This window comes from Heterodontus francisci, chromosome 25 (assembly GCF_036365525.1).
Source record: "Heterodontus francisci isolate sHetFra1 chromosome 25, sHetFra1.hap1, whole genome shotgun sequence".
NCBI classification, from domain to species: Eukaryota; Metazoa; Chordata; class Chondrichthyes; order Heterodontiformes; family Heterodontidae; genus Heterodontus; species Heterodontus francisci.
Window position 1 is genome coordinate 58,847,471 of NC_090395.1, and position 20,244 is coordinate 58,867,714.

At 43.2% G+C, this 20,244-nt stretch overlaps 1 protein-coding gene across 1 annotated transcript; it reads right to left on the reverse strand.

Annotated features, from left to right (window-relative positions):
• Positions 1-10,458: 10,458 nt before the first annotated feature.
• LOC137383894 (coagulation factor X-like) lies at positions 10,459-19,358 on the reverse strand. Its single transcript, XM_068057267.1, has 6 exons — positions 19,202-19,358; positions 17,755-17,915; positions 16,512-16,536; positions 14,639-14,794; positions 13,144-13,179; positions 10,459-10,845 (listed from the first exon to the last, which is right to left on the reverse strand). The coding sequence occupies exons 1-6, from the start codon at positions 19,266-19,268 to the stop codon at positions 10,676-10,678; spliced, it is 615 nt and encodes a 204-aa protein (XP_067913368.1). The 5' UTR covers positions 19,269-19,358; the 3' UTR covers positions 10,459-10,675.
• Positions 19,359-20,244: the final 886 nt, after the last annotated feature.

Genomic DNA, 20,244 nt, shown 5'->3' on the forward strand with positions numbered 1-20,244 from the left:
TCACTACACTTCTGGAGATCCACATCACACATGGTCGACATGAGGAGATCTGAATACCCTGATGCCTAAATGCTTGTGTTCTCTCATGCAGGTCATGACAGTGCAGAGTGGCGTTCATCCACTGGGACTGGGGGCCTGGTGTTGACCTCTGAGGAGGAGAAATACTCAGAGGGTCCACCATCACGTTTTTCCCCCACACCCTCCACCAGTGCAGAAACTCTCATATTGGTGGGTACACGCTCGGGCTTAGATGTAGGATCACAAACTGGTGAGAACACCACACACCTGCCAGAGAAAGAAAGGTGGAAGTTTATTAACCTTAAACTCTAATCTGGTTAACGACTACGAATATGCAATGCGACCACGCCAGCATGCATACGCAATAAACACACATGCAGATAGAGACAGAAAAGTAGATAGAATAAAGGGGAAATGTTCAAGGCAATTGCTGGGATTGATTTATGGTCCTTTGAGTTCGATGCAGAGTCTTTGATCGCCGGTACGTCTTGCCGTTTCGTTGGGGCACAGTGCACACTTTAAAACTTGTTTTGATGTAGGAGTCTTTTCTCTCTTCTGGTTTAAGTGATTTCAGTGGATCCATAGATTTGTGAGAGAGAGAGAGAGAGTGAGCTAGCCAGGAGAGAGGCTCTTTTCTTCCAAGTTCAGTTGTAATCTGACCCAAACTGGTCTGTGAGCAGTTCAAAACCAAAGCTGGGCCAGCAGGTTAGTCATGTGACTAGTTGGTTTTTTTTTTAACAAACTCCTGCATTTGTGGATTCTCCATCTTAGCAGACACCCTGGAATGCTGGCTTTCTTACACATTCAATGTCTGGTGATCAAAATCCAGTTGGGTTAATTTGATCAGCTAGCAGTTCTATTGCCTCTATGGGCAATTGTCTCTTAGTATGCAAGTTTTTCAGCCACTGCTGATCTCTTTAAACAATTCATCTCTTCAGTCCAGCAAGTTAAAAATTAATATTCATATGATGAAATTAATATGCCTCATTCGTAGCAGGTGGGGTCTTCATGACAATAGAATGGAAGCCCTTACTGTTGATGAAGGCCGCTAGCTGGTCATTGGGAGCCTTGCTGGCCACATACATGCAATTGATGACGCCTTGCACCTGGGAGAATCCAGCGATGGCTCTAAAGCAGATGGCCCTCTCGGCCTGACTGTCAGGGTCAGTTCAGTAGCACACATAGTCGCTGGCCCTCTTGAATAGGAAATTGGTCACCTCCTCGATGTATCAAGGAGAAGGTCCCAAAAGCTGCTGTATGACAGTCTCCACACATGTTCCCAGTGGATCCCTGGAAAGAGCTTGTCATGTACAAGTTTTTTTTCCCCAAAATATACTTTATTCATAAAAATCTGTAAAAGATACATTACAAAACAGTTTAAAACAGCACCAAGTTGACAATACAAAAAGTGCAAAGAAGATCAGTTTCCTTCAATACAGGAGTGAGTTGCCTCATAACACTTCCATTTCATTTTACATGTCATTTACATTTTGCAACAAACCCATATTTTCTGGATACAGCCCGAGGGGTTTCCCATGGATCTAGCCCCTCAGTTCACTTTGGCGTGGGGACCTTGCATAGTGGTCATTCCCCATTGAGCCTTTGCTGCGGTTGCCCCAAGCTTTAGTGCGTCCCTCAGCACGTAGTCCTGGACTTTGGAATGTGCCAGTCTGCAACACTCAGTCGTGGACAACTCTTTGCGCTGAAAGACCAGCAAGTTTCGGGCAGACCAAAGAGCATCTTTCACCGAATTGATGGTCCTCCAGCAGCAGTTGATGTTTATTTCGGTGTGCGTTCCTGCACAAACTCCTGTGTTACAAGTTGAGTGCCATGGTGATCTTCAGGGCCATGGGATTTTGGTGTCCACTGAGGCCCATGGCTTGCAGCTCATCCTGCAGCATGGCGCTTAAGTTGGTGGTGACCTCCCTGGTGTGCCATAATCTTCACTGATGCTGCTACTTGGACATTTGCAGGTAGTTGAGGTGGGTCAGGTAACTTTCAGCTGTGGATAGGCTCTTCTTGGCATGGCCAGCTACTGTTGCTTCTCTATGCCATTGTCATGCCCTGCTGGTGCCTCATCCTAGCTCCCTCTGAGCCATTGCTTCAGCACAAATACTGGATGTATGAGTCCCATGCAAGGTGGTCTCTCCCCCTCCCATGCAGTTTCCTGGGAGATGACCTTCCCTTGGGACCTTTCCCTTGCTATTCCCCTGTGAATATACGCTGATGCCCCTCAGCGCCCACGCTTGCAGACAGCCCACCACCCGAGACAGCGCCCACCCTATCAAAGAAAGTTATGCTGCAGGCCAACAATGGCCTCCACTCCCCCATCTTTCCCTTCCAAGAGTCATCCGACGGTCACCATAGATGCCTTCCTGTGGTGACACTGAGGCCTTGCCTCGGTACCATCACCTTTAAATGTTCGGGGATCTGAAGGCCTGTGATTCCCGTGCACGTTTGCTAAATTCCAAACCACCCATAAAATCAGGGTTAGGTCCATGCAAATGCATGATAACTACCTGATCAGCAAGGTTAATCGCAGTCCCACTGCATCATAGTGGCAACCCTACTTTGGACCTTTCTTGCTGCTGACAAAATCCAGAACCGTGTCATGACGGGGTTCCAGGGAGCACCTCCCCCACTCCGATTTTTCTGCCCCGCATGCCTCCGATTCCACGCCTACTGGCCGCTTAAAATTCAGGTCAAAGTCAAAACCTGTGAACACAACCACCTCCTGGTTTAACAAGTCCTGCAGGTAATTTACCCCTCTGTTTTGCAGGCTTCAGTTAAGTCATGTGCAATTTTGGCTTCAGCAGCAGAATTTCTAGCAGAGCAGGTTTTCCTGGATGCTGATAGATGTATTCAAATGACAGGATTATGAGGAAAATGCATCTTTTGTCAGCACCACTTCCACTGGCATTTATTTTGTATTTTAGAAGAGCCATAACTCTGCCATACCTAATTTTCATCTCCTATGATAGAACTCTTCCCCATTTGACCGCCAAATAAAATCAATGACTATTGGGCCTTGGAAATTTGAAAACTTCCTGGTCCTGACAAAATTCCTAGCTTGGTGAGAAAGAGCAAGGTTTCTGTTTATTGAAAAAAAAATGAACTTGACAGGCACATTTGGGTCATATATTTCCAAGTTACATGGGGGAATATTAAATCATGGGTAAATATTGTGTCAAGTTATGCCTAGGTTGAAGATGAAGATAGGACGATTCAGTCAGAACTCAGTAAATAGAAAATTTCACCTAAATGGGAAAATTTAACAGTGACACACTGGGGGGAAATTTATGCTCTCTCCATGTTGGGTTTGGAGGCGGGGTGAGCATAAAATCAGGTGGGATGGTGGTGGTGGGAGATTCCTGCCACATCCCGCCTCTGCCAAAATTTAGTCTGGGGCAGGAAGGCCGTTTACAGGCCTTCCCAGCCCGCCACCAATTGAGACCCTTAACTGGACAATTAACTCCAATTAAGAGCCTCTTTCTGTATTTAGCCGTGCAGCAGGCAGCCCTGTCACCACATGGGAAGCATGACACGAGAAACCATGCGGGCTGCTTCCCAGCTCTGGTGGGAGGTGTGGGGGGGTCATCCTCGTTAAAAGGCACTTAGTGCCTGAACAAGGGACCCGGCATTGGGAAAGGGGTGCCTGCTGAGAGCTGCCCCCCTGCCCTTGCTACCAACCCCCCTACACCCCCTCGCCCATGACCTCCACCCCACACGACCCCTCCTGTCCTGACCTACCTGTGGCCTGGGTCCAGCAACACTCCTCAGCCTCCAGTAGGTGCTCCTCCAGCAGCAGCTACCACCTCCACGGTGGCGCTGCAGCTGCCGGCCTCTGATTGGCTGGCAGCTCTCCAAGGGCAGGACTTCTGGTGATGGGGTCCTTGATCCTTTGGAAGGCCCACCACTGGCCACTTAAGTGCCTGATTGGCACTAGATTTGGTGGGCCTTCTAGAGATGAGGTGATGCGGGATCTCAGGGCCACTTTTTCCGGATGTCAAGACCACCATCGCCAGAATAAAATCCCAGCCACAGAGTTGTGGAATTAGCATGAAGGCTAATCATGTCAAGGGAGGTGAACAAAAGGCAAATATGATACTTGCATAAATGTAGGCTTTGTAAAATCTTTCTAATAATAATATATATTAAAGTTTCGTGTCTTAAACACTTTAGAGATTACACCTCATGTTCCATGACTCGAAATCAGGGCACAATCCCACTGCTACACAAACTATACATATTTAATGAGGCCAGTGGCAAGACCATAGGAAATTGGTCTGACGGCCTCATTTGTTTATTTATGGTGAGCTGCAGGTGCCAGTTGTGGACCCAGAAGCAGCTCATCCCAGAGGCCCCGAGATTGGCCTACTCAGATGCTGGCCAAGGTCGCATGTAGAGTGAGGGATGCGGCTGTGGGGGAGGCATCAGGAAGAGAGCAAGTGAAGGCCGGCAGAGGCCTATGAATTTGGGAGGAGCACTTTAAGGACCCCTGATTGGCTATCAAATGTCTGGAATACTGACGGCAGCAGACTGCAGTTAGTCAGAAATACATTTTGTAAATAGACACTGACCAAGTGTTATGTCCCCTATTTGCATATGCAAAGGGCTTAATGCCTGTTTTAGGCAAGAACCTGGATGCCTATGCAAGAATCTTTACCAGTATGACGGTGGCACATTTTCAGCAAGGAATAAGTGCACATGCGTTGCTCACCATAATTATGTGCTTAGGAGCCTGTTTTAACGCCTATAAATTGGGTGTGGTACCATCGAATTTCTAGGCCCAAATTTCCAACATCACGTTTTGTTACAGATGTAAACCAGACTTAAAAAAAACAAAATTGTTTTTGTAGACCTTGGGGGAATGCCATGGATAAGTAACCAGCTACCGTCTACAAAAAAAAATTATTGACATAGGGATGCACCTATGAAGAACTACTATTTATTTGACCTTGAAACATGTCTGTTCAAAGGAATTGGACTTTGTGTTCTTGAAGGAATATCGTTCTATTTTGGAAGCAGAATATTCCATGTTTGCCTGGTGTTATGCTCCAACCTCATCAAATAATATTTCCTCCAACTTGCTGCAAATAATGCCAAAACCTTCAATATTTTTAATGGTTTTCATTCATACCCAACTGTACTTTGGTGAGAAAAGCTGCAGAGAAAATGAATCCGTGCAGCAAATAAATCTGGAAAAATGTCTTTTGTATCTAAAATTCAGCTATTTATTTCATGTTAAAGTTAGTTCCAAATTTCTTAAGTGAAACAGAATCGCAAGTATATAAACTCCAGTATATGTACTCTTGGGTTGAGAATGTTATTCAGCGGAAAATCCACTTGAATGCTATGCATAAATATTCCCACCTCGAAAATGTGACACAGCTCTAAACACACTGACAGCTCAAAGGAACCCTGAATATAAGCCTATGACCTGTGAAAGTAAATAATTACACTGAAAGGGCATTGGGACATGGGCTTTAATTTTCTGGGGCATCCTCCAGAAAATGTAAACTTTTGGCATTCAATTAATTAACAGATCAGGGGTTATCTTATGAGGAAAGGTTGAGCAGGTTGGACTAATACCCATTAGAGTTTAGAAGAATGAGAGGTGATCTTATTGAAACATAGAAGATCCTGAGGGGACTTGACAGGGCTTATATGATATGCTTCACCTCACTCTCACTCACTTAGACTGTTTCAAGCCTCACACCCACATCTCACAGCTTGCATACACTTCCAGCTATTCAACTATGATGGCCACATCATCCAAACTGATTGCACGACACTCACTGACACACTTCCCTCTCTTTTGCAGGAGGCGGTGGCACACAACCAGAAGCAGCAGGACCTAACCAGAGAGGGAGAGGCTTGTCTGCTTGTCCTAAACCCCAAGGAGGAGACGGTGTTGGCCATCATTGGAATGGCTATTGCTGAGGCTGTAACCAGCAGCAGGGATGAATCCATTGAAGATAACTTCATACCTAAACCTCTTTCTCACTTCCCCCTTACCCCATACTCTCTTCTGATTTACAAGTTGCAGATGATGTAAGCATGCACTTGTTACTTAACCCCTCCCCAGCTACCCTCCCCGCACAACCTTACCTGTGTGGCTTTCTCCTTTCAGATAGCCAAGACTGCTACCTGGCCAGGCAGTGGAGGAACAGCAAGAAGAGAGTAGTGGCGAAGTGCTGTCACTTGATTTCACACTCGCAGTCACCAGCTCACTGCACCTATCTTACAGGATAGCATAGAGGTGGGATCTGTAAGTGGGGAGACACTGAGCACAAGTCCGTTGCAGCCAGGGTCAATGATAGCACAAATGCCAACTCGCCAGAGGGTGAGCTCACACATGATTTCTGCTGCAAAAGACTCAGATGAGGACTTGGATGGACCAGGCTACAGAAGAAGGCTGATGAGTGTTCACACTGAAATACTTGATGCATTGGGAAGCCAGCCAGAAAGCCTGCGGTCAGTGTCAAGGAGAATGGAGGAATCTGGCACCAACTTGGTGCAAGGCTATGCTTAGAGCTTGAAGCCCATCCTTTCCAGCATGACCAACTCCAACAACATACTTGTGAAGCCAAGCATAAGGCAGGGTCTGATGGCTGATTTCTCCCATTCCATTGCAGCACAAGCTACTTCCATCAACAGGTTGAGCGCTGTCCTGCCAGCTCAGTCTACTGCCATTGTGGCTACGGATGCCAGTGCTCAAAGGGGTGTGCAAGATGTCCTAGAGGTCCAGCAATCTGTCCACCAACAGATTACTAGGATTGCTGAGGTGCCGACCCAAGGGAGGGCAGTGGTTCCTTGAAACGCAAACCTGTTGTCGTCTTTCGGGATGACAGGATTCGTGGTACCACCCCTGCCCTTGCTGTTGCCTGTCAACCAGCCATCCCAGACTGCTCCCCCCCAATGCCGAGAGGCTGCAGTTTGAAGCCAGGCCTCCTAGGCCCAGAGCTGCTTGAGGAGGTCCTGCAAGGCCATCTGCAGTCACCCGCACTGAAAGCCAACAGCCATACTGCAGTGACTGGGTAGCACTGCATAGGAGAAATAGGACAAGCAAAGACACCCACAAGACAGGCACTGAGCAGTGCACATGGGTGATTAGTTTCATTTTGCATGCAATGTGGCATGGTTTCATTTATAAATTTGATTTGGAATGTGTATTTTGTGTTGCATTTTATTTTCGCATTGTGTCCAAGAGAACGATGTGATGATGAGAGACGGGGGAAGGTGAGGAGTGTGGGTCTGTTGGTGAATGGGAAATTGGGGTTGTGGTTACTGGTATCGCACTTGAATTTGTTCTTCATGTCTAGACCAGGCAGAAAGGTGCTACCTAGATTGCAGCCTCCCTTCCATTTCCTCCTAACTCTCCCCATCCTCCTCTTCACCTCCTACTCATCAGCTTCTTGCCTGAGAGATGCTGGCAAGGCTGTACCCAAGTGATGGCAAGCTTGTGCAGTATGCAGCATACCATCACAAATCGTGAGACCCATTCAGCAGAATACTGCAGGGCTCTTCCAGAGTAATCCAAGCATTGGAATCAAAGCTTCAGCATGTCAATGGTCTGCTTTATCACATTTGCTGTGGCAGCATTGCTGTCATTGTATGCTGTGCACGTGCACTGGGCTTGCTAAATGAAGTCATGAGCCATGTTGACAGGCGATTGTTGCCCAATAGTCACCCTTCAGTTTTCCCTGGTAGCTGAAATACAGCTGGCACAATGGACTGCCGCAGAATGACGGCATCATGACTGCTGTCAGGATACCAGGCACGCGTCGCTGGACATTGAGGGAGTGGAATCCGTTTTGTTTCCCGTACATGGCAGAGTTGATATGCATCACCTACAAAACAATGTGCGTGCAGTCAATGGAAGCCTGCACCATGAGGAAGCCTGTAAATCACAACCTCCTGATCATAACGAAGAACATTGCACATAACTCACTTTCTCATAACATATGCCCTTTAGCTTAACATCTGTCTTTGGGAAAATATTAGAAGCTATTATTAAAGATGTTATCGCAGAGCACTTAAAAAATTCAAGGTAATCAGGCAGAGTCAACACGGTTTTGTGAAAGGGAAATCATGTTTAACCAATTTATTGGAGTTCTTTGAAGAAATAACATGTGCTGTGGTTAAAGGGGAACCGGTGCATGTACTGTACTTAGCTTTCCAGAAGGCATTTGGTAAGGTGCCACATCAAAGGTTATTGCAGAAAATATAAGCTCATGGTGTTGGGGTTAACATATTGGCATGGATAGAAGATTGTCTAGCTAACTGGAAACAGAGAGTAAGCATTAATGGCTCATTTTCTGGTTGGCAAGATGTAACGAGTGATCTGCGCTGGGGCCTCAATGTTTTACAATTTATATAAATATGATGAAAGGACAGAAGGTATGGTTGCCATATTTGCTGATTACACAAAGATAGGTAGGAAAGTAAGTTGTGAAGAGGACGTAAGGAGGCTACAAAGGGATATAGATAGGTTAAGTGAGTGGGCAAAGATCTAGCAAATGGAGTATAATGTTGAAAAATGTGCAATTGTACATTTTGGCAGGAAGAATAAAAAGAAGCATATTATCTAAATGGTGAGAGATTGCAGATCTCTGAGGTGCAGAGGGATCTGGGTGTCCTAGTGCATGAATTGCAAAAGGTTAGTATGCAGGTCCCGCAGGTAATTAGGAAAGCTAATAGAATGTTATCGGTTATTGTGAGGGGAATTGAATACAAAAATAGGGAGGTTATGCTTCAGTTATACAGGACATTGGTGAGACCACATCTGGAGTACTGTGTACAGTATTGTTCTCCTTATTTAAGGAAGGATGTAAATGTGTTGGAAGCAGTTCAGAAAAGGTTTACTAGACTGATACCTGGAATGGGCGGGTTGTCTTATGAGGAAAGGTTGGACAGGCTGGGCTTGTATCCACTGGAGTTTAGAAGAGTAAGAGGCAACTTGATTGAATCACATAAGATCCTGAGGGCTCTTGACAGGGTGGACGTGGAAAGGATGTTTCCCCTTGCAGGAGAATCTAGAACTAGGGGTCACTGTTTAAAAATAAGGGGTAGCCCAATTAAGACAGAGATGAGGAGAAACCTTTTTTCTCAGTGGGTCATGAGTCTTTGGAACTCTCTTCCTCAAAAGGCAGTGGGAAGTAGAGTCTTTGAATATTTTTAAGGCACAAGTGGATAGACACTTGATAAGCAAGTGAGTGAAAGGTTATGAGGGGTAGGCGGGAATGTGGAGTTGAGGTTACAATCAGATCAGCCATGATCTTATTGAATGGTGGAGAAAGCTCTAGGGGCCGAGTGGCCTACTCCTGCTCCTAATTCCTATATTTGTATGTTTGTATAATGCACGTTTTAGATAGCTCCAGGAAGGCGCGTCCAGTTGCAAGTTCTGTCTCCTTATTATAAAAAGTATATAGAGGCATGGGAGAGGGTGCAAAATGATTTACAAGGATGATACCAGAACTAAAAGGTTATACTTATCAGGAAAGACTGGGGCTTTTTTCCTCTGGAAAAGAGAAATCTGAGAGGTGATGTCATAGAGGTTCTTGAAATTAAGAGTTTGATAAGGTAGATGTAGAGAAAATGTTTCCACTTACAGGGGAGTCCAAAAGTGGAGGCCATAAATATAAGATAGTAACCTATAAATCCAATAGGAAATACAGGAGGCACTTCTTCCCAGAATGTTGTTAGATTGTCGAACTCGCTACCACATGAATTAGTTAAGGTGAATAACATGGGTGCATTTAAACTGAAACTAGATCAACATGAGGGAGAGAGGAATAGAAGTTTAACTCGCACTAGGTTCTGCTCACCCATCCCTCTTGTGCTCGCTGACCTACAGTGGCTCCCGGTTAAGCAACACCTTGATTTTAAAATTCCCATCCTTGTTTTCAAATTCCTCCATGGCTTCATCCCTCTCTATTTCTGTAACCTCCTCCAGCTCTACAACCCTCTGAGACATCTGCACTCATCCAATTCTGGCCTCTTGCACAATCCCAATTTTGATCACTCCATAACTGGCAGCTATGCCTTCAGCTGTCAAAGTCCTAACCCTTGGAATTCCCTCCCTAATTCTCTCTATCCCCCTTTAGGACACTCCTTAAAACCTACCTCTTTGACCAAGCTTTTGGTCACCTGTCCTAATATCTCCTGATGTGGCTTGGTATCACATTTTGTTTGACAATGCTCCTGTGAAGTGCCTTGGGATGTTTTACTATGTTAAAGGTGCTATATAAATGCAAGTAGTTGTCGTTATGCTGATAGTATTTGATGAAATTGGGTGCGAGGAGGCTTGTGTGGAGCATATACATGGCATGGAACATTTGGGAGTGAATGGCCTATTTCTGTGCTGTACATTCCATGTAATTCTATGTAAAATTATTTTGGTTTAACTTCTGTAGCAAAGAATATGCTGTACACAAATTATTGCAAAGATTTTATTCTAGTATTACAGTTAGAATGTTTGGAATTGCTGCAATCCTATGACATAGCACTACAGAAAAGTGCAAAGGGTTTTACAAAGTGTCATTCTTTCATTGCAAAGTTGAGATTCTGATGTTTTCTAAAATTATTCAGCATACAACCACTAATAATATATTGCATTCAAAATAAACAATACAGGAATTGTTTAAAGCTTATATTACTTTGGCCAAGGTAAATATTTTTCTTGTTCGAGTACTCTCTTTACCCTTTCCAAAATATTCTGTTTGCAATTGAGCAGTTCCAGATGAAATTGAACAGCTTCCTTTCGCCTTTCAAGGATTTCCTTTCCTATGTTAAAGATGGTTTTCAGACTGTCCTCTCTTAAGGCTTGTGGTGCAATAAGAAATAAGAGTTGAAACAGAAGGACCACTTAGGGTGCAGGATGAGAACATACTGCAGACTTCAAACTAACTCAATGTTAAAATTCACATTTCATTTATATTCCTTCCTGCATTTTCCTTGACAATGAAATACTATTCTCAGCTTGTAAATATCCCAATTATTCACTTATTTGCAATTATTAATGGGATAGTGTTTGCACAATTAAAATTTGAATATATTTGCATATTAAGTCACAAGCAATAGGGAATAGGCAAAGGCAATTGTAACAAGGGGCAATGTCTCTTGAAATGTACTCTGGTGCTCACCAAATGAACCACAAAGGCCCAGAGAATTTGCACTGGATGTCAACGCAAATAATGAGCTCCATACGAGTGTGCGTATGCCAAACAGGCCGTAAGTTTGAATGCTGCTGTCTGCTGATCATCAGTTGGAGTTGCAAGCAACACTGCTGCCGGGGGAGGGGGGAAATGGGCAGAATTCCCACTCTGGATGCTCTTTTGTGACTCCGAGTGGAAATTTGATATCAGGTAAGGATAGGATCAGCTCGATTATGAGTTTCATGGTTATAAACAACAGCCTGTTAATCACTGTCCAGACTCCCACATGAAGAATGGCTGATTCAGCAAAGAACTGGAGGGCTGGCTACAACCATAGAATCATGTTTTATTGGGAGGCAAGGCTTTTGGAAAGAGAGAGAGGAGAAAGGGCATGGTATGAGGTATTTATTTCTATTGCAGAAAGATCATTTATTTCAGGGCTCGGATCAGTGGAGAACATCACCTGTGGTAAACCGTGATGCCTATCAGTGATTGAATCAGTTAGCTGTAATGAAAATTGGTATGTTGGATTATTCTTGATGCTAATCAAGAGACACCTAAACGGAAAAGCTTCAGTACACGATCACATGCTCATTCATTCAAACTCACCATGCATTTTTGGCTGGATTTATATATCGTAAACCATTTTAATATGCGTTAGTAAAATGCCAGTGTTTCAAAAATATTCATGTATTACATTTTTAAACTCAGATTTAAAGGGACACTCGGGGGTCAATTTTAAACCCCCAGGATGGACGGTGGGGGTGGAATTAAAAATAAAAAGCGCAGTGAGAACAGCTGAATGGAACGGTTAAATGCATTTCCAACACTGTTTGTGGGCAAGGTGTGCTTTCTCTGGGTTACTCAGCTATCCTTGCAAACTGCCCTTGTAAACTGTCCTCCTGCCTCTCCACAATTTGATCAGCGATATCCAACCAACACCCACCCACCAAATGTCCACCTACCCGCCACCACGATATCCAACTCCTTGTCCCTCTGATGTTCAACATTACCACCCCTCAGCCCCATGTCCGGCTCACCTTCACTCTGGTTCCCGGATTTCCACCCACCCAACCAACAGCTTTTTATTCAACTGGCTGCAGCCGGGAAAGTGATTTTTAAATCAGGTCCTGATCAATGTTCCTCTAGCTACGTAGCCACACAGCAATACAGAACCTACTGTGCAGGGAACAATCAGACCATACACAACGGATGGTTCCTTTAAGATGCACCAGACATGCATTTGTGTGGCGATCTTAAAGGGATCACAGAGTGTGACAAGCCGGCCGTGCACAACAAGGAGAAACCGGAGGGACGTTGGTCCTGTTGAAACTCATATTTCCAGATTTCCCAGCCACCAAATCCCTTCCCCAACTCCCCCCACTCCCACCCCCGATCAATTAGAAGATATCCATTCACCAAAATCAGGAAGTAGGAGATAGTCTGTGATTCACAACTATTTTATTCTCAATCCACAATTCAGCACAAATACCAGTTTCCACTCTTTCCTTCTCAACTCACTCCCAATCCAGGGGTAACTTTCCTGACTTTGCGGGGTGGGGTGGGGGGGGGGGGGGGGGAAAGAGGGGAGATCCCAGCCCTTAAATACAAGCTGTAATGACCATCACCTGCTCTCTATTAACTCTGAAATAAGTCCTGGTTAATTAAAGGCACCAGCATTTTCAACATTGTCACCGCACCAGTCCCTCACCACCACCCCCACCCCGCCAACTTACTTCCTGCCTCCCTGTTATTATCTGGGTCTTTTTTCCCTGAAAAGTAGTAGGCAATGTGGTTAAATTCAATGTGGTTACTTGCTGTTATTTTAATGGTTGAAATCACTTGCACTATTGCAAATTCCATTCTAATTAAAATAATACAGCCTTTGGAGAAATGCATTTTGATTTGAACTGCATCCTGCAAAGAGACAGATCTATCTGATTGATGAATCATATTCTAAACTTACTTTGGTTCAGGATACAGGGGAGATGTTCAATGCTACCTGTACAAAAAAAATTATGTTAAAGGAACGTTGTCATTTCAGCAAAATTATAAGAAAGTTTTTGTTTTTGCTTTAACTGAAAAACATGCAAATCATGAACACGCCATTCATGCAATGAAAATCGGGTTAGTATAAGACATCATGCAACACCTGACTATTGCGGGTTGTCTCTACATAAAATGACAAAGAATTCTCTTTAATGCTGCCATTCATCCTTTATTCCACTGCACCATGTTCAATAATAAACTTCCAAAAATCCAATTGCCAATACCTGGCACTTTGAAATGTTTGCCCCTTTTGAAGATTTTAACATTTTGGTGTAAGGATAATATACAGAACTGATTTGAACTGTGGGAGTGGCTCCTAGTCAGTCAGTAATATCCATACTGTCACGGCCACTAAGCAGGAAACTTTTCTTTATTATCCATTACTACAGCATGTGTACTAGCTGTTACTACAATATTCTTTAGAAGGGAAGGACTAAGCATTGATTTCTTTAGTCAAAAGGAATAGATTTCTAAAGCAATTCTCTGGTAGTGTGGTGGTAATATTACTTGACCAGTAATCTAGGGGCCTGACATAACGCTCTGGAGACATGAATTCAAATCCCACCAGAGCAACTGTGTGAATTTAAATATAATTAATTAATTAATTTGGAATTAAAATGCTAGTCTCATTAATAGTGATCATGAAGATACCAGATTGTTGTAAAAACCCATCACTAATGTCCTTCAGGGAAGGAAATCATCCAGTCTCATCTGGTCTAGCCTACATGTGACTCCAGCTCCTCCACAACAGTGTGATTGATTCTTATACACCCTCTAAAATGGCCTGGTGAGCCACTCAGTTATATCAAACCACCACAGGAAAAAGCACTGTGGATGTGCCTGCACCATATGGATTGCCGTGTTCAGGAGGTGGCACACCGCCACCTTCTCAAGGGGCAATTCGGGATATGCAATAAATACTGGCCTTGCCAGTGATGCTCACATCCCAAGAATGAATAAAAGGAGGATATAAATCATACCTTTTTTGTCTTTTAAATATGAATATAGATGTGAAATTCATAAGCCTAGAAGTTGCTTTTAAGGTTTTGGGTTTTGAGTATCAACAAGATCATATGCTTCTCTTTCCAGTACTTAAAAGTTACTAATGATGGAATTTTGTGGCCTCAATTTTAACCACACCCCCACCACCCCCTCAATTGACAGGCAGGAAATGGAGTGACAAGGGGTTAAAATTTTAAAAGTCTGTCTCCTGACCCTAACCTGCCGCATTCCCGACCGTCGTAATTTTAAAGATTGCAACTCATCGCAGCGACGATGCTCCCACTGCAGACAGGCGAGAGGCACGTGAAGGAAATGCAAATCAGGGCCCTTCCTAGGGTGCAATTAAACTCCGCCCTTGGCTGTCCCTACCACCACTATCTGCAGATGCTCACTTGAGCTGTGAAACTCACCAGTTGCCAGCCCAGCTGTCGCATAAACAAGCGCACTCAATGTGTCATTGTCTACACTGGCTGTAACATTTGACAGTACTTCCTCAGGAGGGATGTGTTTCCCCAATCCATCTTCTACCCCTCTAGGCAGGGGATCTTGGTCTTCATCTGAAGTACCTGGAGAAAAGAAGAAAGGGTGAAGATTTAATAATGGTGACAAGGAAAAGTAAATTTAAACATGAATCACTTGGCCATACTGGTTGAGTTGCTGAAATTGGTTGAAGATGCATTGGTCATTGCAAATGAAAGGAACTCAGCTAAAATCGGTCACCCTGTTCTGCTGAGCTGTCAACCTCACCATCACCAATGTTGCTTTATCACTAGTGACTCCTCTACCGCCAGGCACACTTCCACACAATCCTGTGGACCTCCACCTGTTCTGGTCCTCTCCCTCATGTTCTGCACTCTCTTCTCCTGCAAAAAGGGTAGGACAGCCTTCTGAGTGGTTAACAAGGATGTTTACTTCTGGATGCAGTGCATAAGCTGAAAGGGAAAATCAGGCAGATTTTAAAGGAACAGGGATGTAATGTGTTTGCCGGAGGTGGCTACCTGCATGAATTGAGCTGATTTGCTGAGAGGGAGTGCAGATTGAGCAAACTGGAGGAGACAAGATGAGGATGGCAAGAGTGACAGCAGTGATGGAAGGAAGTGAGAGATAAGCAAGGATGAGAGGTGGTACAGTGGACCCTTGTTATTGGTAGTGGGGAAAGAATGGGTGTGAATGGTGTAGGAGGGACAAGAGAGAGTGTAAGTAGGTGCATTTCAAGCGTTGGGCAAAGAAGGACCTGTTTTGACCTGTCTTGAACTAGTGAGTTTATGGACACATTTTCTGCACTGGATCCACGTCTTCAGCATCACACTCTGCTGTTGACTTCCTGAGCTACCTCAAGCCTCACCACCTTAGATATGGCACCAGGTTTCTTTTTGCTTGTAGCGAAAAGCACATCTTTCCTGGCTCTCACAACAGATATCATGACCTCCAGGAAGGCATCAGAGAACATCTCCCCACTTTACAGCCATCTCCAGACTTAGTTCTAATGGCAAACAATTGCTGAAATGTAATACCTCATTGAATGCAGTCTCTTGTGAAGAGGTGGGCTTTCAATAGTGGTCAGATCTTGGACTGGAAGTTGCATCATTTGGGTGGGTGAGAGACCCACATATATATCAATGGGCCAGGAAACCCACAAACATGGAAGTGGCAACAGGCCATTCAAATTGACCAGGCCTCCACGTCTCACAAAGTTGCAGACTCACCCACCCCCTTATTCTGCTATCGCATGCTCTATTCCCAACCTTTACTTAAATTAGGGGGCACAGTGTGGATCGCTATAAAGTTCAGCTACATGCAAGTTATTTCAATCACTCGTTGACAAACTTTCCATCATCATTGATGTAACTCCTCCAATCAAACCTTGTGATCCATGAATGCCACCAAAGAACACATTTTTGAAACAAGTTTCTAAAATAGAAAAAAAAATTAACTTGCTGAAATTCCCTTGCGGCAAATAATTTAATAAATTGAGTATCCATTAAATATTAAAAATAATATTAAATCTAACAGTAAAAAGAAACTCCTTTGTTTAACAATGCAGAAAATTTGAAATATCCAATCAGAAAGTTAATCCCAAATAATTGGTTAAATTAGCAATCGTTTTCTCCTCACTAACAAATCTAAAAGGGTCAAAATCTGGCAGTGTGATATTTAGGAATGAACATATTAATATTTTCGTATGAAATTTCTCTGCCTGTTATTTTCGCAAAGATATTTCAAATAATAAATATATTCAATGTCTGATCCATGCACTGAACTATTACAGAAAAAAAGTCATACCGTTATGTGTTTTCCGAAACTGTTCCTGCAAAAAAAAAATTGAATTTAATATGTGCAGCCAACAAATGGATGCATGCTTCTTAATATCTTAGGAGGGATGTTACGAATGTGCTGTATTGTTTGGGAGTCTTCCCCACTGGTCCCACATATTAGGAAACTATGGGTTCATCGTCAATGATTTTCCCTCCAATTGCCAGTATGTGTGGCTAATGGGTATAGCTCCCTGAATTCATAAAATTGGTCCCCTTATGTACAGTAGACCCTCTTATTAAGAGGCTCCATGTATGAATCTGCTCTAAGAGATAAATCGTCCAGCAGTAGATTATTAAGAAGCTCCTGAAACAAATGACAATAAAAGTAACCCATCAGCAACAGAATATATTAAACAGTGAGGATGTGAGGACATATTGGAAATAAAGTCAGAATATGATAACATTTATATATATTCCCCGAATTGTCATCTAATTATATCCTAGAGATCACACTTAGATGTTAGCAGGCAAATGTCCTCTGACGTTCCTTTGCCCACTACTTTAATGTAAGGATAATCCATCTGTTTTAAATGAGTTAATGCCTTGGCCAAAATAAAATAGAAAGGGATCTATACAAACATGTCATACGTTTGTTCACTAATATCAGCAACAGTAATTTCTAGACTTAGATTTTATGACAAATATTAGTGTGCTTACTGGTACCTCTCCAACATCCTTTGTTTATGGTCTCGAAATTCAGGACTGCCTATTTGGGCATGCTGAGGAAGTCTGGAAGCAAAGGGTAAGTACCCTGGTCCGGCCTGGTGAGATCTGAGCCTTTTAAGATATTGAGACTTGAACTTCATTGTCATAAAGCCAGGGAAGTGTAAAGAAAAATCGGGCCGTTGCTAACAGCACAACAGCTGTCAGGTAAGTTGGTGCTCGAGTCTGATCAGGGCCACAGTCTGGTCTGGTCGGGGCAATCATGGGGAGTGGGGGCAAGGGTTGAGAGTGACAGTCAGGTTCTTTGATGTAGGATTTGGAGAAGCAGGCACAGGCTCCATTTGCAGGTAGGCTGCTTTCCCTGGGAGCAACCTACAATGGTGCATTTGCCTGCCTTTTGGGGGCCTTAATGGGCAACCTAGTGTCCAAGAAATGGGTGTTACATGGCCCAATTTCTAGGTGCATGTGTTTTATGCTTTCAAACACTGATGGAACCGACTCTCTGGAGTAGATAATTTGTGTAGAATCATTTTAGTGGCCATCCTTACAGTTTTCAGATTATCTCTAGCAATCTCTTGAGCTTCTTCTGGAGAACACTTTTCCTCAAAGCACTCTCTTTCCTGGTTGTTCTGCATTACTTCCTCCAGGCCAACATTAGCCCTCCGGGTCCGGGACAGGAAGGTACTGGCATGTGATTTCTGCAAAAACACTAAATCATAGTGGGATGAACATTCCTCAGGTTGCAATATGTGGCAACATTGTAACTACATATGCAAAAATGTCTTCTCTTTGCTGTTTCTATCGCAAATGTAACTGTGAAATTAACCATACACAGAATTCCAGTGAGCCATGTGACTCAGGGCTGTTCCTATGCTATTCTGTAACTAGCCAGTAGGAGGTCCACAAGAGGAACTGGAAATGAACCAATTAGTTATCAATGTGCCCTCCTTGTGCCTTCATAAAAAGAAGAAATCAAAACAAGAATAGGTCATATAGCCTCCCGAGCCTGCTCCACCATAAAATAAGATGATGGCTGTTCTTCTACCTCAATTCCACTGTTCTGCCCTAACCCCATATCCCTTGCCAGCCAACACAAGAAAGTCCCCATGTGAGATATTATGGGCAGAGACCAAAATCCTACTATACCATGAATGAGTATATAAAAGCACATTTACTTTACTGTCACCAATGCCAACATTGTCGTCAAATCAATGAGATGCCACTTCTGACTTCACAGAATCTGGGAACCACCAAAAGAGATGGGTTCTAAGATGCTTCAGGAGGCAGATTCTGGTTGCAACATAAATATTGTCATTTTATACATATGATGCTGTACAGCAAAATGAAGCTTTAGGAAATATCCAAGCAACTCATTTTATCTTCAGTTTTTACTGAAATGCTGGTCAGATACCAAAGGTTTAAAAGGGTGTTGTCATACCACAGGTTCCAGTTTGAGGCCAGTGCCCACTGAGATGGGGAGGTGTCAGACCCAAAGTATATAATTACTCTTCATTATTCTCCAGTAATGGAAAATGGAGCTGAATACCTTTCCTTAAACAAAAGTCAAAAAGGAAGTTTTTTTTTTCTGATGTTAGTAAGTTCTTTGGGCTACCTGAGAATTTTTTAACATCATTTTGATTCAATATTATTGCAACTAGTATGAAGCCAAAGTGGTGTGAGATTAATTCTTACAGATGGTTTCATGTCACTTGCCTAAATTCAATTGGCTGTTTATGTAAAATGTGTAGTATAACTGGCCTCCAGTTTGCTTCCTGCTTACAGGACTGTAAATGCTCCAGTACCACATACGGTCGGTGAGAGTAAGAGTTACAATAAGTCGCACACTATATCTAGGACCCCAAAAATTACTTTCAGCAATACATTTAACTAATCAATTAATAGTGAGATATTTTTGGTGAAAAGTAGTTACAAAAACCTTCTATCTTAAGAAATCATCTCAGTAAGTGTTAATAAGTCACAATTATAATTACTTACAGCAGTTCACCTGACAGGACCAAATTAGAAGCAAAAAGATTTTTTCGGACTTCAAAATGACATTCATGTTAATTTCAAAATGCTTTCTGAAGTCTGAGAATAACTGAGAACCCGTGTTAAACAAGATGATTTGCACAATTATCTCTCATTATTTGCAATGTCGCTCAGGCTTTTACTTATTGCAAATATCTAGTTAATAAATAACACAGTATTTCATAAGGTCACTTCAGCATTAAGTTGACAAAACCCTAATTCTGGTAAAAGCCTCTTCAATATTATGGACACTGGGATGTCAGCAACTCACTTCCTGTTTTTCTTGTTTGAATTGAGGGTAGAGGTTAGGAGCAATGGTGTGCTGTTGATTATTAACTTTTGCATGTCCTGTGAATTGTAATGGTTCAGGTACAATAAAGCAAACTTGTCCTGAAGTCTAAAGTAAAAGCAAAAGAACTGATGAAGGGTCACTGACCTAAAATGTTAACTCTGCTTCTCTCACCACAGATCCTGCCAGACCTGCTGAGTACTTCCAGCATTTCTCCTCTTTATTATTGGTCCTGATGTCTGTTCTTTCTGTGCAACACAATTGATTTTTTTAAGGCATTTACATTTATTTTGACTTTATTTGATTTTACCAATCTGAATTTAATAAGAGGCTGCAAAGCATTGTTGGCAAGGGCAAAATTTATTGCCCATCCCTAACTGTCCTTGAGAAGGTGGTAGTGAGCTGCCTTCCTGAACTGCTGCAGTCTGTGTGGTATTGGTACACCCACAGTGCTGTTAGGGAGGGAGATCCAAGATGTTGCCTCAGTGATGATGAAGGAACGGCGATATATTTCCAAGTCCAGACAATGTGAGACTTGGAAGGGATCTTGCAGATGGTGGTGTTCCCATGTGCCGGCTGTCCTTGTCCTTCTAGGCAGGTTTGTGGGACTAACTACAAAGTCCTGTTACGGTGCTGGTAGGATTCCTGCACATTCTGGACATAGCACACATATAGCTTGTACAACTCACTTCCTGCCATTTCACAATGCTGGCTCATTTTA

Bases quoted from the DNA above. Each gene is read 5' to 3' on its own strand.
- LOC137383894 (XM_068057267.1), bottom strand. From the start codon at position 19,268: ATGAATGTCATTTTGAAGTCCGAAAAAATCTTTTTGCTTCTAATTTGG. The intron at 16,537-17,754 runs GTAAGGATGGCC...TTTTTTTTGCAG, and splicing joins CTAGAGATAATCTGAAAACT to GAACAGTTTCGGAAAACACA. The intron at 14,795-16,511 runs GTATGACTTTTT...TCTTTTCTCCAG, and splicing joins GTTTCGGAAAACACATAACG to GTACTTCAGATGAAGACCAA.